This window comes from Eschrichtius robustus, chromosome 6 (genome assembly GCF_028021215.1).
Source record: "Eschrichtius robustus isolate mEscRob2 chromosome 6, mEscRob2.pri, whole genome shotgun sequence".
In the NCBI taxonomy this organism is placed as follows: Eukaryota; Metazoa; Chordata; class Mammalia; order Artiodactyla; family Eschrichtiidae; genus Eschrichtius; species Eschrichtius robustus.
Window position 1 is genome coordinate 60,047,438 of NC_090829.1, and position 16,784 is coordinate 60,064,221.

At 35.1% G+C, this 16,784-nt stretch overlaps 1 protein-coding gene across 1 annotated transcript in view; it reads right to left on the reverse strand.

Moving 5' to 3' along the window:
* The window catches only part of CCDC39 (coiled-coil domain 39 molecular ruler complex subunit), a 45,193-nt gene extending 35,198 nt beyond the window's left edge, over nucleotides 1-9,995 (reverse strand). Inside the window, exons 1-4 of the mRNA XM_068546289.1 lie at nucleotides 9,759-9,995; nucleotides 3,741-3,860; nucleotides 1,931-2,077; nucleotides 641-799 (exon numbers count right to left, since the gene is read on the reverse strand). Of these exons, the coding sequence (XP_068402390.1) occupies nucleotides 641-799; nucleotides 1,931-2,077; nucleotides 3,741-3,860; nucleotides 9,759-9,848 (516 nt within the window). The 5' untranslated portion in view covers nucleotides 9,849-9,995. The remainder of the gene's footprint in view (nucleotides 1-640; nucleotides 800-1,930; nucleotides 2,078-3,740; nucleotides 3,861-9,758) is intronic.
* Nucleotides 9,996-16,784: the final 6,789 nt, after the last annotated feature.

Genomic DNA, 16,784 nt, shown 5'->3' on the forward strand with positions numbered 1-16,784 from the left:
TACAAAATAATATATATATTCTTTATCTTCTAGCCACATAGTGCTGCAATGATAACCCAATTGTTTCTAAAAAGACTTTTAATACTTTTTAAAGTAAGTTAGAAAAAAGATTAAACAATAATTTGCCATTTAAAATTATTTTAACTAATGCATGTGGTATTAATCTATTAGAAAATAGCATGTTTCATGATACTAAAATATTACCAGATTTAATTACAAGTAGATCTTTAAGTAACGGTTATAATAATATATTAAATAATCAATAGCACTATAGTCTCAAATCAGCAAAAACTATCTGTAACATTCAAACTATTACACAAAAGAAGTTAAAATACTTATACATAGTTCTACTACAAAACTTTCTTTTCTGAAATGCTTTTGAGAAACCTTCTCAATCAGGATTCTTAACCGGGAGTCCAGAGAGCCCTAAATGGTCAAAGGGCTTCAGAGGATCTGTAAAACTTGCAGCAAAATTTTGTGGATATTTGAGTATAGTCATTTTTCTAGAGACAGGATAATTGGCTTTATTAGACCCAAAATGTTTAAGAACTACTTTAAAATTAGAAGTCCAATTTAGATTAAATGGTTGATATATTACAGATTCAGAGAAAATCTAACACTACGATTTATAATATCTCACCCTAATTTTATTATCATCTTGTCGTGCATACTTCTGAAGAGTGAGGGCATCACTATCTTTATGAGCCGATTCTTCCAGCCATGCCTCCAATGCTTGCTGGTCCCAGTTCATTTGACATTTCAAACCATCCAGTTTTTGAGTAGTTTTAAATATGTAATTCTAATTTCCAAAGAGAGGGGGCATGGGGAGATTACAAAACATTATTTACTGTACAAATTAAAATAAAACATAACATTACATATTACAGGACATATTTAAAAGGAAGAAAGAAATCCTGTCTCTGTCCCTGGCCAGATGTATATAAATACCATATTTAATTGTATAACTATCATACTAATATTTTAATTATTCAGTTGTGAAATAGAGGGGAGATGATTATACAAAGTTGAGAATAGTAGTTGAGCCAAAGGTTGCTTAAAAAGGCTTCAGGGTAGCTACCCTAGAGCAATCTCATTAGTCACTCCACCCAAACTACCCCAAGCTGATCCACAACCTTAATAAAAATAATGTACTTGATATGCTAACTCAAGCCCAAGACAAGTCCCCTTCAGCCCCATTTCCAATCAGATTGCTGCCTCTAAAAGACCTCTTATATAGAAATTTTGGAAGCATGTCTAATTAAAATAAATATAGTAGTTAAGCAGATAAAAATATTTCTGTCAATGTATTCATTTAACAAATCTAGGTTCACAAAAAGAAAACAGATCAATATGCAAACATATACAAATTAATATGATATGTATGCATATGTATACATACATGTATACATATAGAGAGATACAGATATATACATTTCCATAAGTATATGTATATGTAAAGATAAGAATTGAATTTGGAAAGAGCTCCCAGCCACGTAACTAAAAACTAAGAAAGAGAAAAATAGGTTACAGTAGCTTAATATTAGAATCACCAGCTGATAATATGAAAAGTAAAAATTTTGACTGAAAAATGAAATTCAAAATTACAAGTGACTTTTTTAATGTAGCTTTTAAAAATGTAGCACTTATAAATTATGCCTAGTGTGGTATATAACAGGCAGCCGGCATGGTACTTTGCACATAGTAAGGCTCAATGACTATTTGGTAAATGAATATTGAGAAAATAAATGTAACATTCTATCACTGTTGATTCAAATTACAGCTCCATGTGAGTTTCATTGTCCAAAAAACAACATAAGTGAATGTCAGGAAACTAAAGAATGCCTTTGCCGTACAGAAAAAAAAAAATGTTTATTTGGTGAGGGAAGGAGGAACAATAGCACACAATGTTAAATAACATTTCAACACATACTTCCTTATCACTTTTCTTTTCCCGTATTGAAGTTATCTCATTTTCCAGTCGTTGCATTTCATCCTTCACTCGTCCCAGTTCTCTTTCAGCAATCATCTTAAAATGTTCTTCACTTTCAGTCTCATGCTCCCTGGCTTTGCAAAGAGACTAGAGAATAATATACAAGACAGAAAGATTTTTTAAATTTTAATATTATAAAATAGTCATAATAATCCACTAGACAGAAAATAACAAAGTTCCCACAAAATGCTTAGATCAAGTACTATTAATTCCACTTCTCTGAAACCTACACCACATTAGACTTTGTGATTCAGTGTAGTCGGTGTTGCTTACTAGTTGTAAGAAGTCAGTTCATGGAATGTGCTAGGAAAAAATGTTGTCAGCAGTTTTCAGTTATTATTTTGGTCTAGGGAAACTGCTGAAAACCAAAATTTATATACTGAGACTTTAAAAGATATAATTCATTTATTTAAAAATAAAAAATGAAACTAATTAAAAATACTTAGGAAATGGTATGTTTATAAGAATTGATCACATATTCTAATTAACAGAGATAATTTTTAAGTAATTATGTAAACAGTGATGGTTATAAATATGTCCTAGAGTATGTTAATATACAATGATGCCTTTGTGTTAAGTTTTACTTAATAAAATCGTATTTGTTGACTACTGATCTTGTAGGGCTTCAAAGTTATCACCATTTGTATTATTTTTACATTATTAAGGCTGTTAGTGTTGAAGGAAGTTTACTGTCTTTTGTCTCTATTGTCCTACTTAATTGAGGTTTGGCTATAATGAAATACACCTGCAGAAAATCTCTGTTTCTCAATTCCCCAACTCAGTGGCTTAATAACTTGAAGAAAAGATGTTCCAAACTGCTTATTAGTTACTAAATCACATCAGGATACAAAAATCTTGAGATTGTTTTTAAAAGTTCATTAAATTTATAACTTTCTAATAAGACTTGTAAAAACCCATAAAACACTTACCTACATTAAGTATAAATTGGTATTAAAAACATGACTTTTTTCATTTTTAAGAATTACATACTTCTTCAAAGGAAAGTTGATGCATTTTTTTAAAAAATAGCTTCAGATGGAAGTTAGTAAACTCTCCAATGCTGATTTACAGAGCTTTCTGATTTCCTGGGCATCATCAGGGAAAGAGATTCTACACATGAATAGATTGTCCATAAAACAGATGTTTACTTAATTAATCACTCTAACTTTTAATTTTTATTATTTGTGTCAATATTTCTAAAATGCATTGTACTGTTCCCAGTTACCTTAGTTTCCTGAATATAATTTAACTTTTCTATTATCTCAGAATTGTCATTATAAAATTCAATTCTTAAACTATGCTAAAATACCATTGTGTCCTAAGGGCTACTGAAGTGTGTGGACTATTTGCCTCCACTCAAAATGGCTCCAGGGGGTTGTGTTGAAAAATTTAAAAGTAGACAGAAACTCTATTATGTGTTTTATTAGGTCTGCTTCCACTTAATGCCATAGTTTCTCACTACCATCACTGTACCCTTCTCATATAATCAGCTGACTAATATTATATCAGGCTGTTTGAATGATGATTTCTCTTTTCAAATGAACTAATTATTCCTTGAATTTGGTGGCAGTGGAGTTCCTAAAAGTCTTTTTTTCTACCTACTTTCAGGTTCAAGATTATGTTCATAATTATTTAGTTATGCGAAAGTTTCCTATTATATCTCTAAAATCAAATCATAGATGTAAATGCAATGTGAAATGTTCCATGACTACACATGATATAATCAATGTGAATTTCAACATTATTGTACCTGGGTAAATAAGAATTCTTGCTTAACATTTTTGAAGTGAGAAGTCATAGCATTAATTCGATCTTCATAGTCACGTAGCTGATCTTGAAAGCTTGACCTTTCATCCCGCAGCTTTGACAACTGTAAATAATAAATTATATGATTAACCAAAGTCCTACTAAGTTTTTACCATATTAAAAGGATCTAAAATCAAAAGAAAATTAAATCCTCATTTACTTCACTTCTTTCAATATCCATTTAAACTTCTAAAATCTACTAATCTTTTAAATATTATAAAATAGCTCTGTGGGAAAATTAGCACCATATTAAAAGAGAATAGAAATCTCTCTCAGATTTACAGCGTTAGCAGGTCCACTGCTAAAATGCAATTTAATAAGATTCTATTCTGTAATTAAACCACAAGATAGCTAAAGCAGACAGAGCATAGCAACAAGATGTAACAAAAACACAGAGCATGAAACATAAATTTGAAAAGTAGCTGTACATGCAGCATAATAGCTCCTCCCTGAACTCCTGTTCAAAACCAACAGACTTAGGCTAAGCTTAACAGAACAGAACAACTAACTCTCACATGCTTAAAACCTGTTTCTTAATAAATTTTGTGTGTCTTTTAAATAAGAACCCTGAGTAGAAACAAAACAGTGTAAACGCAAGCAAACAAACAAACCTTTAGGAAATTATAACACAGATTCTCAGGACCACTAGAGTATGTCACCCCTCAAAGCAGTATAAAAGCTCAACAACAAAAAATATGCTTCCTTAGTGTTCGGAGCTGTGGTTCCCCATGTTGGGGCTACAACCCAGGAGGTACACAACACCGTCCACTAAAGTGCAGAAGAAATATTTGAATTTTTAACGAAGGAAGAAAGAAAATAAATACTAATTTACTCATTTGTTATGTCCTATATTTTATTAAACTTACTAAGTACAGTTGACCCTTGAACAACCTGGGTTTGAACTGTGGTTTCACTTATATGGGGATTTTTTTCAATAAATATAGTACCTATATTTTCATTTTACAGATCTTTAACTAAGTGTGGGGAAAAGTTTGTGTTTGCTTAGAGATCACAATATGGGGAATCAAAAGAACTAAGGTTTGATTTCTGATTCTATCCAAACTGTTTCAGCTTCCTGCCCTTGGGTGAATCATTTCCCTGTTTTTGAGACAGAGATAGCAGTGCTCAAATTTTCCACTGCTGGGTGGGGGGGCAGGTAGCACCCCCTAACCCTCACACTGTTCAAGGTCAACTGTAATAATAAATACGTATTTTTTGCTTTTTATTTCATTAACTTCAGTTTTTATTTTAATTCCCTTTTTTTTTACTTTATTGTTCTTTTTCAAAACTTATTAAGAGGAGTTCTTAGTTTCTTTACTTTTTGTCTTACTGATTTTTATGACCTAAATATTTGTCACCCCCAAATTCATATATTGAAACCCTAATCCCCAATGTGATATTTATCTGGAGGTGGAGCCCTTGGGAGGTAAGTAGGTTTAAATTATGACATGAGGGTAGGACCCTCATGATGGGAATAGTGTCCTTATAAGAAGAGGAAGAGAGACCAGAGCTCACTCTCTCTCTTAGGCAGCCATCTACAAACCAGAAAGAGGGCTCTCATAGGTACTCAGCTATGATGGCACCCTGGTCCTGACTTCTAGCCTTCATAATTGTGAGAAATAAGTCTGTTTTTAAGTCACTCAGTCTATGTTACTCTGGTGTAGTAACCCAAGCTAAGACACTGATCTAAAATAAAGGCATTTAAGGCTATAAGTTTTCTCTAAGATTTTTGCCGTTTCCTGTGGGTGTGGGCATGAAGCAGTCTCCTTTTATTATTTTTTAAAAGGTGATTTTTTTCCTTTCAATTTCTCTTTGATATAAAGCTATCCAGAAATATATTTCTGAGAAACTCACCTAAGTATCAATATTTAAGATGGATCTCTTAGTCAGCTCAGGCTGCCATAACAAAATATCATAGACTGGGTGGCTAAAACATGGAAATTTATTTCTCACAGTTCTGGAGGCTAGGAGGTCCAAAATCAAGGTGCCAGACAATTCCGTTCCAGTGAAATTTCTCTTCCTGACTTGCAGATGGCTGCCTTCTCAGAGTCCTCATATGACAGAAAGAGCCCTGGTCTCTCTTCCTCTTCTCATAAGGACAGTAATCCCATGCTACCCCTTCCCCGCCATCATGACCTCATGTAAACCTAATTACCTCCCAAAGGCCCCACCTCTGAATACCATCACACTGGGGGTTAGGGCTTCAACATATGTATGGGGCGGGGGTGGGGGGTGGGGAAGGCACGCAAGTATTCAGTTCCTAACAATGGCGGATAATTTTTTAAATTGTTTATTATAAATTCTATTGGCTTATGATCATAATATGTGACCTATAAGTTTTCCATCACTCATTTTTAAATTGTTATAAAATATAGATAACATAAAATTTACCATTTTAACCCTTTCTCAGTGTACGTTAAGTACAGTGGCATTACGTACTGCCACGTGTTGTGCAACCATCACCACCATCCATTTCCAGAAATCTTTTATCTTCCCAAACTGAAACTCTGTACCCATTAAATACCAACTCCCCATTCCCCTTACCCCCAGCCCCTGGAAATCAGCATTCTACTTTGTGTCTCTACCAATTTGACTACTCTAGGTTATCTCATATAAGTGGAACCATACAGTATGTCCTTTTGTGTCCAGCTTATTTTACTTAGCCTACTGTATTTAAGGTTTAGCACTCATTTTTAGGTTTTTGTTCTGGTCTAGTACATAATCTACCTTTGTAATGTTTTATGAACATATTCTACTTAAGGGATATATGTTCTCTATGTCCTTATTTTTGTTGTATTAGTCATATCTTTTATATCTTTATTTTTGTCTATTAGAGTTGTCTAATTCTGAGGAAGTAAATATTGAAGTATCTCACTACATATTTTTGTCAAGGCCTACTTGCATTTATAATAGCTTTTACTTTTACGTATTTCGCTGTTGTGATGTTTGGTGCTTTATCACTTTTATTTCTTCATCAATTATGACTTTTATCATTGCATAATGAACCCAGAGCAAAAGCATCTGCTTTTTAAATGAAAGCATAACGATTAACTCTCCACAACTTGATAATTCCTTCCCCATAGAGTTCCCAAACAACATTTTATTGCCTCTTTCTTAAGTATAAAAGGACATGCAAGGACCACCAGATACATATTGAAAACTTACATAATGTGAGGGACATCAAGATAAACAAACAAAAAGATCCCAAAGAAAACAGATAATTCAGGACACAAAAGACAAGAACTAAACACACACACACAGACACACACACACTCAGAGAGATTGTAAATGATAATGTACCCCTAAAACAAGACCATGTGATACAAAAAAGCAATAAGCAAATAACCTGAAAATTAAAACTATGATTGATATAGTTACCAAAATTAAAATTGCTATGTAAAGATGAAATAAAACCCTAAAAGCTTTCAGAGATTAAAAAAGTAAGCTACAAAGAAATGAAAATCATTTTAATATCAGATTACTCACCAACAACACTGCTGGAAGATAATAGGGCAATACTTTCCAGATTCTGTGGAAAAATTATTTTTATTCTAGGATCTTCTACCCAGCCAAATTACCATCATATGTGAAGATAAATAAAAACATTTTCAGATTCACAGTGTTTACCTCCCATAGACCCTTCTTAGGGAGACACAAGAAAGTATTTCATTAAAATAAGGGAAAAATAATCTAAGAAAAAAGAAGCTATGTGATGTAGGAAATAGAGCATCAACCCAGTAAAGGAAAGGGAATTCTCAAGTTAACAGCTGGGAAATAGGCCTGTGGGAAAATAGTCCATACTGGGAAACACAGGACCCCAGGAGGAAGGAGTAGGGGGAGAGAGAAAGTATCTTGAAGATCTGATACTATGATTTAAGGAATATAAATGTAAAGTCGGCAATGCAAGGAACCAGACTGGCAGCCAGGGCTGTGAGGAGTTGAAAGCACAGTACTGTGGGTCCTTCTTGAAACCCACACATGGATAGTACCCAACCAGTCAAAACATGAATCAAAGTGAAAAATTCAAAAAAAGGTAAACTTAGTAAAAGTGGCTGCATGAACAACCATTAAATCATTTTAAATATAAAACTAAGACTAAACACTTGTAATAAATTAAGGGCACTGAATAGAATGAAAATAAAATAAACCTTGATATTATAAAAATAATAAAACCAATATTTTTAATGGGGAAAAGAAGGTGGCAGGAAGGGTAAGAGAGCTAATTTCTTCATTTCAAAGATGAGAAATGAAAGATCAGGGAGTCAACCCATACTGTCTACAAATGAAGCAAAGAAGTTTTTTAAAAACAATTAATTTAACCATTTCATTTTTCTTATTTAGTTTTTCTTAATGTTAAAGAAATCTTTTAGCAACCACTATCTCTTATAACCAAGTAATACTCACTGAAATTCAACAATTCCGTTCATTTTCTCCTTTTAAACACAAGTAAAATTAAATTTAAATTTTTATGTTAAAAGCAGCACATGTAATAGGATCCCAGTTTTATAATACTCCTGTCTTTTCTATCTGTATACCTGTAGACCATGATGTCTGGGATATTTGTTTAAAGCCATGATAGCCACTTCTACGGTCAACACAGTGAGTACTTTGGGGAGGGAATATCTTGAATTTTTTATCTTATACCCTTCTCTTCTGTTTGAATATCTTAAACTTTCAAGAGTTGCTTTTTGAATATTGGAGTTTATTCAGGTGAAGTGATTATGGCCCTCATTACTCTTTTTATTGCTCTTTAATATTTTTCTAAATAGCTAATACAAGTAATGTGTATATAAAGTCCTGTGAGCCAAATATTATGGCAATAATACCAAAAACTAACGTTTGAATGGAACTTAACCTATATTAAAGTCCTTAGAGCTGTATAACAACCCTGTGAGATAATTATTTTACTTATCTCCAGTTTACAGAAGAAGAAATGGACTCAACGCTGGTAAGCAGGATCAGAACCCAAGACTGGATACTTATTATTAGTCCTCAGTACTCAGTGCTAGATCTCTTATATTTCCTAATGCTGCCCTTCACTTAAAACAAAAAACAAAATCTGAAGCCATCTACACTAGATATAAGTAAATAAGTCAGAAGAGTTTGAAAAAAATATTTTCAAAAAACAAAGTGGAGGATTTTCATTTTCATTTCTCAGAGGAGAGAAGACCTTCTCTTCCATTCTCTAAAGTAGTGTAAACATCATCGGTCTTCTTGGACCCTCTTCCACACAACACATTGCCATGTGATGGAACTTTAGACTGACTGCTAACGGGTTTTCAAAGTTCCCTGAGCTGGTTGCAATTTTATTTTTAACAACTACCATGCATTGGTTGCAAGCTGGTGTAAAATACTCCTTACAAAAATATTTTATATATTTCTGTGACAACTTAATCCTCACTTTAAAAAGCTGTAAACTGCACATTATACATACTTACTAGAACATCCCTCTGGAAAACATTTCTTCGAGTCACTTTAAACTTTAAACATCATAGGCAGTAACTCAAAAAGAAATGTCAACCATAACATGTTTTGTTTACAAACATCCGCAAATAACTGTTGCTACGCAAACCTCAGAAGTCCCTTTGCAAACTGCGCTTAATTCTGAGGAAGGAAAAAGCGGGCGCGAGAACCAGCCTTCCCTCTACTGCTCAGGAGGCTGGAAATGAGTGCAAGAAGTGGAAGAGGAGGAGGGAGTAAAGATTCAAGCTTTATAGTTGTGAATATCAATTATCGTTTCAATTTGATTGATGATTGATTGATTGATTTTAATGCTTTAGCAAGTACCGAAAAGGGCTAGCAGGTGAGGGAGGAAGGAGATGCTGCCGGAGAGAGGTAGACCGAGAAGAGATGGGATTAAGGAAAGAACGGAGAGAAATAAAAGGGTTGGGGTATTTCTGCCAACTAGAAAACGTCCCCCAACAGACCCCTTCTTCCCCCGCCTTCTTCACCTGATGCTTACCAGATCTTCCAGTATCTTGTTCTCCTCGTTCGCCACCGGGATGGCGAACCCTTCCTCCCAATTCAGCTCCGCCAGGAATTCACTACTCATGATGACAAACAGATAGGGGACCTCAGGAAAGGTGCAGAGGTAAGATCCACCTTCTCGTATCGCCCGTGAGCGGCACCTGAGGCAACCCCAGGAACTCGCAAAGCTCCGGGGTAGTTGCTACTGGAGCTCTAGCAACCGTTTCGCGCCCTTAGTTACCAAACAGGAAGCGCTCAGGTCCCCAGGCAAATCTTCCGGTTGAGAACTCCTTCCCAGGATCCAGTGCAACTTCTTCTTCTTGGGCACCCAGAGAAGCGAATCAACTTACTCCTCCAGAGGTTCCTTGGGATTGCCAGGTACCGGCATAACAGTCCTTCAACGTGCGGCTCCGGTTAGCCCCTTCGGCGCTCCCGGGAGGTATAAAATCGGTGGCGCCTGCAGTCTCCGGGGGACCACAGGGCACCGGACCTGCATTGGCTACGCAGCTGCGATCGCGGGCGGAAGATGAGCGCTAACGAAAAGAATAAACCCAGCTTTCCTTTCAAGTGGCGTTTGTTGAGTTTCATTAGTAGATGAAATCTTGTAGGCTGAAGTAGACAGGTATTTTGAAGCACAATTTCCAAGGTGGTCAAGAGAAAGACAGCTTGTAGAGGGAGTGTTGACCTATATGGAATAATGGACTTTTACAGCTTAAATAACCTTAATAGAGATCATCTTTTATTTTATAATAGTTTACTCAACACTACTAATGAAAATGTTAATATCCAGCATATATTAAGATGGCATATAGTTATTTATATTTAAAAATTGTTATGGCAATGTCCCTTTTTTAATGATTATTTTAAAATGTGAATACTGAGGCAGCTGCCTTCGCCTGTGCCAATCTGTTGATCCACCCTTCTCAGTGTCAGCTGTACCTGCCAAATGTATGACTGCAGCTGTCTTTGCTGGGTACTTCTCTAGGCCCCAAGGACATAAGAACTTTGGCAGCCAAATCCCTGGAAAGAGTCCCATTTCCCATATCTCAAGGCTTCTATTTCCTGAATTTCAGGATAATGATTATACAATGTTGAATTTTGGACAAAATGTCCATGCATCCTCTCAATTCTACCTTTCTGCCTTTGAACAATATCCCTGCTTCTCCCCCTCATCACCACAGTATTCCTATCATCCATTTCCCACTTTTATAATTCTACAGCTTCCAGATTCTAACCCTATTATTATTCATTCAGATTTAGAAATAAAGCCCAAAGTTTTACAAGCCTTGTCACTAACCATGAAATAATCAATTTAATCCCCAAATGCTAAGGTAGATGTTACCCTTTTACTATCTCATTCCCAAATAGATAACTTCATCCAGATCAGGTTGTTAAGGCTAAAATATGAAGAGATTTGGGGTTTTGCAAAAATAACGTGATCTTTGTTTTATAAAAAAGAAAAATATATGTATGAAGTAAAAGGAAAAGATATCCTCACCTCCATGCCAATCTCATTCTCAAAATTTTGCCCCATTTTGGTGTTTATCCTACCAGCATTTTTTTAAATGAAGCTGTAAGTATATACATATATTAATTTTTCCTATAGAAATAAGACCGTAAATATTCTTTTGCAAATTCATTTTTTCACTTAACAATAGTGGCTATGTTTCCGTGTCAGTATATTAGATCTTTGGTCTTTTAATGGCAGCTTAAAATTCAGTTATCATCAATCAATTTTAACTTTATAAACAATGTTATAATGAACACCTTTCTACTGCTGTATTTCATCAATTCTAGACTATACTTATTTTCACATTTTAATATCTCCAAAATTGGAATGCATCTTTCAGTTAGTGTTATATATATTTTTTTTTTAATAAATGTATTTATTTATTTATTTTTGGCTGTGTTGGGTCTTCGTTTCTGTGTGAGGGCCTTCTCCAGTTGCGGCGAGTGGGGGCCACTCTTCATCGCGGTGCGCGGGCCTCTCACTGTCGTGGCCTCTCCCGTTGCGGAGCACAGGCTCCAGACGCGCAGGCTCAGCAGTTGTGGCTCACGGGCCCAGTTGCTCCGCGGCATGTGGGATCCTCCCAGACCAGGGCTCGAACCCGTGTCCCCTGCACTGGCAGGCAGACTCTCAACCACTGCGCCACCAGGGAAACCCAGTTAGTGTTATATTTGGTGAATAAGATATAATCTTGAACACCTATGTAACTATTTCTGCATGACATTTTCTTAGAAGTAAAATTAATGGAAAACAGGTATAAGCAATTTTATTTTGATAGATACCACTAAATTATCTTTCAAAATGTCTTTGCATACCTACAGAATATGACAGTATTCTTATGAAGTATCAAATATTTTACAACCTAAAGAGAAAAATATGGTTTTTCATTGTTGTTTATTGACAATTATATAATAATGAGTGAGACTGAACATCACATTTCTTCTGCTAAGAATTTATCATATCTTTTGTCCATTTTTTCCCATTAGGTTGTCTCTTCTTATTGAAATATGGCAGTGTTTTTTATGTTGTAGTTTCTTTGTGCATGTTTGTGTGTGTGTATGAGTATTTTTCTCCTAATGTTTTTTTGAGATTTTTTAAAAACTTTTTTTAGTGTATTTTGCTATACAACACCTCAGAATCTGCTCTCATTGCCATCAGTATGCTTCATGTTCCAGTGGATACCTTCATCATCAACTTGCCTGATCTATGGGCTGCATTCAGCTCAACTATTCCTTCCCTATTAAAACATTTTCTTCTCTTGGCTTTTATGACTCCCTTCCAAGTCCACTGCCACCACTCCAAACAATCATCATCTCTCACTGCACTACTGCAATGGCATCCTCAACAATCTGTCCACTTCTACTCTTGTTCCCCCGAAATCCATTCTCCCTCAACAGTTAAGGTAATCTTTTACTTCCAACATCTAATTTCGAAATATTTCCCACATATAGAAAAGCTGAAATAATTTTACAGTGAGCACCATTATTCCCCGGATCTAAATGTTTCCTAGGTCCTACCATGAATGTTTGACTATTCTTGCTATTACATACCCATCTATCCATCCACTCATCAATTCATGTTATTTATTGATGCATTTCAAAGTAAATTGCAGTAATCAGTACACTTCCCCCCTAAAGACTTCACTATGCATATGTTTACTTTTGTTTACATTCTTCCCTCTATAGGTAAAATTTATGTACAAACAAATACACAAATCTTGAGTTTGGACAAATGCATACACCAGGTTAACCTAAACTATGCTCAAGATGTGGAACATCACCACTTCCCCAGAAAGTTTCTGCCTGCTTCTTTGCAGTCAATCCCTGCTCTCACATCCCTTAACCCCCGAGAGGCAACTTCCTGTTCTGATATTTTCTCTATCATACATTAGTTTCCTCTCTTTTAAAACTTCAAATCAATGAAAAGGTACTGTATTGTGCTATATTTCCTACATTTACCATTTATTGCCTCTCAGCTCCAAATTCACCCATTTTGCCTGCTCTGTGAAAACAGATATGGGCCCTTTAAATATTTCTCTTTCAACAGCTGGCACAACATCAAGCTTTACCAATAAGGGCACAGGAGAGACATTGCAGGAGGAGAAAAGCCTTTTTTTCTCCCCCAGTTCCAGCGTGCTCACCTGGCAGCACGCACGGCTTCTTCAGCGTCCAGTTCCTGCATCTCAGGCAGTTCTTCCAGCATCAGGCTCCTGCAGCGCTTGTGGCTTCTCCCTTCCCAGCTCCTGCTGTGTGCAGCAGCTTCCCTTAGCGCTCACCCCCACCCCAACTTGGGTAGTTTGGCAACAGAGTGCCCCCAGTGAGACATCACCCCCTTAATAGATTTCCCTGGCACCACAAAGAACAGATTTCCAGCCAGTTCGACCAGCACCATGATTTCTCTGCCATTCATTTAGCTGGGGGGCCGGGTGGAGAGGCTCTTCCCTGGGCACACTGTCTCAGCTTTACGGATAGTAACTGCTCCTTATTTCTGCTATTTCTCCATTCTTTAGAGTTTTCTTTACTTCTTAACGGCCAGCCCGTTGTTACTCCATCCTCTGTTACAGTTAACAATTCTTTATATTGAGCCTTCCCTATTAAATTGCTGTGTGGTTTCTCTCTCCTGATTGCACCCAGACTGATAAAAATATGTACTTTTTGATGTTAGGCTTTTTTTCACTCAGCTTCACGTTTTTGATATTCATCCATAGTGCAGTATCAATGGTTCATTTCTTTTTAGTGCTGAATAGTATTCCCTTATGTAAATATAACACACTCTGTTTACCTGTTCTCCTAATGATGAACGCCTGGACTGTATTCAGTTTGGGGAAACTATGAATAGAGCTATTATAAACATTCCTGTACAAGATTTTTAATACACTTTTTATTTTAGAATAAGTTTGATTTATAGAAAACTTGCAAAGATAATATCCCATATATCCCTCATGTAGTTTCAGTTTCCTCTAATATTATTATCACACATTACCATGGTACATTTGACAAAAGAAAGAAGCCAACATTGGCCCATTACTATAAACTAAACTCCAGATTTCCAGTCTTTCCATTCATGTTTTTTTCTGTTTCAGGATATAATCTAGCATACCGCATTGCATTTTGTTATCATGTCTCCTTAGTCTTCCTTGGTCTGTAACAAGTTCTCAGTTTTTTCTTGTTTTTTGTAACCTGAACAGTATTGAGAAGTACTGGTCAGTTATTTCATATAGAAGTTCTCTAAATGTCTCTAATGTTTTATCTGATGGTTTTCTCATAATTAGTCTGGAGTTATGGGTTTGGGGGAAGAAAACCACAGAGGTGAAATACACTTCTCATCACATCATATCAGAGGGCTCGTGACGTCATCATGGCATTACTGGTGATTTTACCTGTGATCATTTTGTTAAGATAGCATTTGCCAGGTTTCTCCATTGCAAAGCTACTAGTTCCCCTTCCATACTCTAAATGATTCACTGAGTTCGGTCTGCCTTGGAGGAGAGAGATTACACTCTACCTCCCAAAAAGAGAGTATCTACATGTATTATTTGAAATTTTTCTGTAAGTAAGAGTCTATCCTCTCCATTTATTTATTTCTATATTCAATTATTTATTTATATTACTGGGGACTCATATATATTTTATACTTTGGATTATAATCCAAACTATGCTATTTTGTTACCCAGTTTGTTCCAGCTCTGGCCATTGGCCCCTGTCTCTTTGACATGCCTTCATCTTTTTGTTTTTTGAGCACCTCCTTACTTTCTGGCCTACAAAGTGCTCTAGGCCATCTTGTGTTTTCCCTTACACAGCCTGAGAATTAGCCATTTCTCCAAGGAGCTCTGATTCCTTTTATTGGAGAATGGCATTTAGAAATCAAGATCTGGGCTCTGGGCATGTTTGCTGTTACTGGGTTGTCAGTGCTTCTGGGCCCTCTCAGCAGACAAAACTAGATAATATATGTATGTATACTAACCCAAGAATTCATACAAATCTATAATCATCTTTGTGTCTATCTGTATAAGCTAAACATTAGTACATACTGATGTCTCTGACTCCAATCCAGTACCACAGAGTTTATTCTAGCCTTCCCTTCTTACTTATTTGAAACTTCCCTCCTGACAGTGAGAAACCTTGCTCCCACTATGCATTAGCCATTTACTTATTTTTTCAACCCCAAAGTACATTTAAATGTGTTTCAGAATTATTAATGTGTACTCTCAGTACAAGCCTTTTCAAGGACATATGTTTTTATTTCTCTTGGATAAATACGAAGGAGTACAATTGCTGACAGCAGGGTAGGTGTATGTTTAGTTTTATAAAACATGCCAGACCTTTTCCAAAGTAGTTTTACCATTTTAAGGGCGTTTTTTAAACTTAAATCAGATTTCTTCCAAGTTAAAACTCTTCAGTGGATTCCTGGTTTAGTTGGAATTAAATCCAAACTCCTTAATCTGGTCTACAAAATCCTATGTGATCTTATCCCTGAAGAATTTTTTCCAAGCTCATCTCTTGCCATCTTTCCCCTTATTCACTATGTTTCAGCCACCTTGAATTTTTTAAATTATTTCCTTAGAGCTTCAAAAAACCAAGGAGTCTCCCAGCCTTTGGGTCTTCATATGTGCTGATCCCTCTGCCTGGAATATTTTTCTTCCATAATGTCTAGTTCTAGAGTATTCTGCAGGCCTCTATATTCTTCAGTTTATATATAATCGCCTTAGAGAGGCCTTCCTTGCCCATTCAATCAAATGTAGCTTTTACCTGTTACTCTGTTTTATAGCAAAATTTTCACATTTAGTAATTACATTGAGACTAATTCACCATAGTTAGTACTTATGTTTTTATTTTGTTTACTTATTTTCTGTCTTTGCCACTAGACTATAATATGCATGACAGTAGGAACCATATGCATTTTGTTCACACTATATTCAGAAACTAGAACAATACCTGCACATGGTAATGCTCAATAGAAATCTGCTGAGAGAATAAATATATAAATGAAAAGAGGAGTTTTAAATTTTTAAATAGTTAAATCTGTCAGTCTTTTCCTTGATAGCTTTTGTTTTGCATCTCACTAAGGAAAGCCTTTCCTGGAAGACTATAAAAATAAACTATTTTATATATTATTTATTTATATATAAGTATTATATATAACATATAATTTTATTTATTTAAATTTTACTATTATTAAAAGTTTAATATATTTAATATTAAAGTTTATATTAATATTAAAATTTAGTATTCATTAAAATTTATTGTTGTTCATTAAAATATTTATATATAAGTTATTTATATATTTTTCTAGTACTTTTTTTCAGCTTCCCAAGAACTTTATTTTTTTAATTGAAATATAGTTGATTTGCAACGTTGTCTTAATTTCTGCTGTACAGCAAAGTGATTCAATTATACCTATATATACATTCTTTTTTTATATATATTCTTTTCCATTATGGTTTATCATAGGTTATTGAATATAGTTCCATGTGCTATACAGTAGGACCTTGTTGTTTATCCATTCTATATGTAA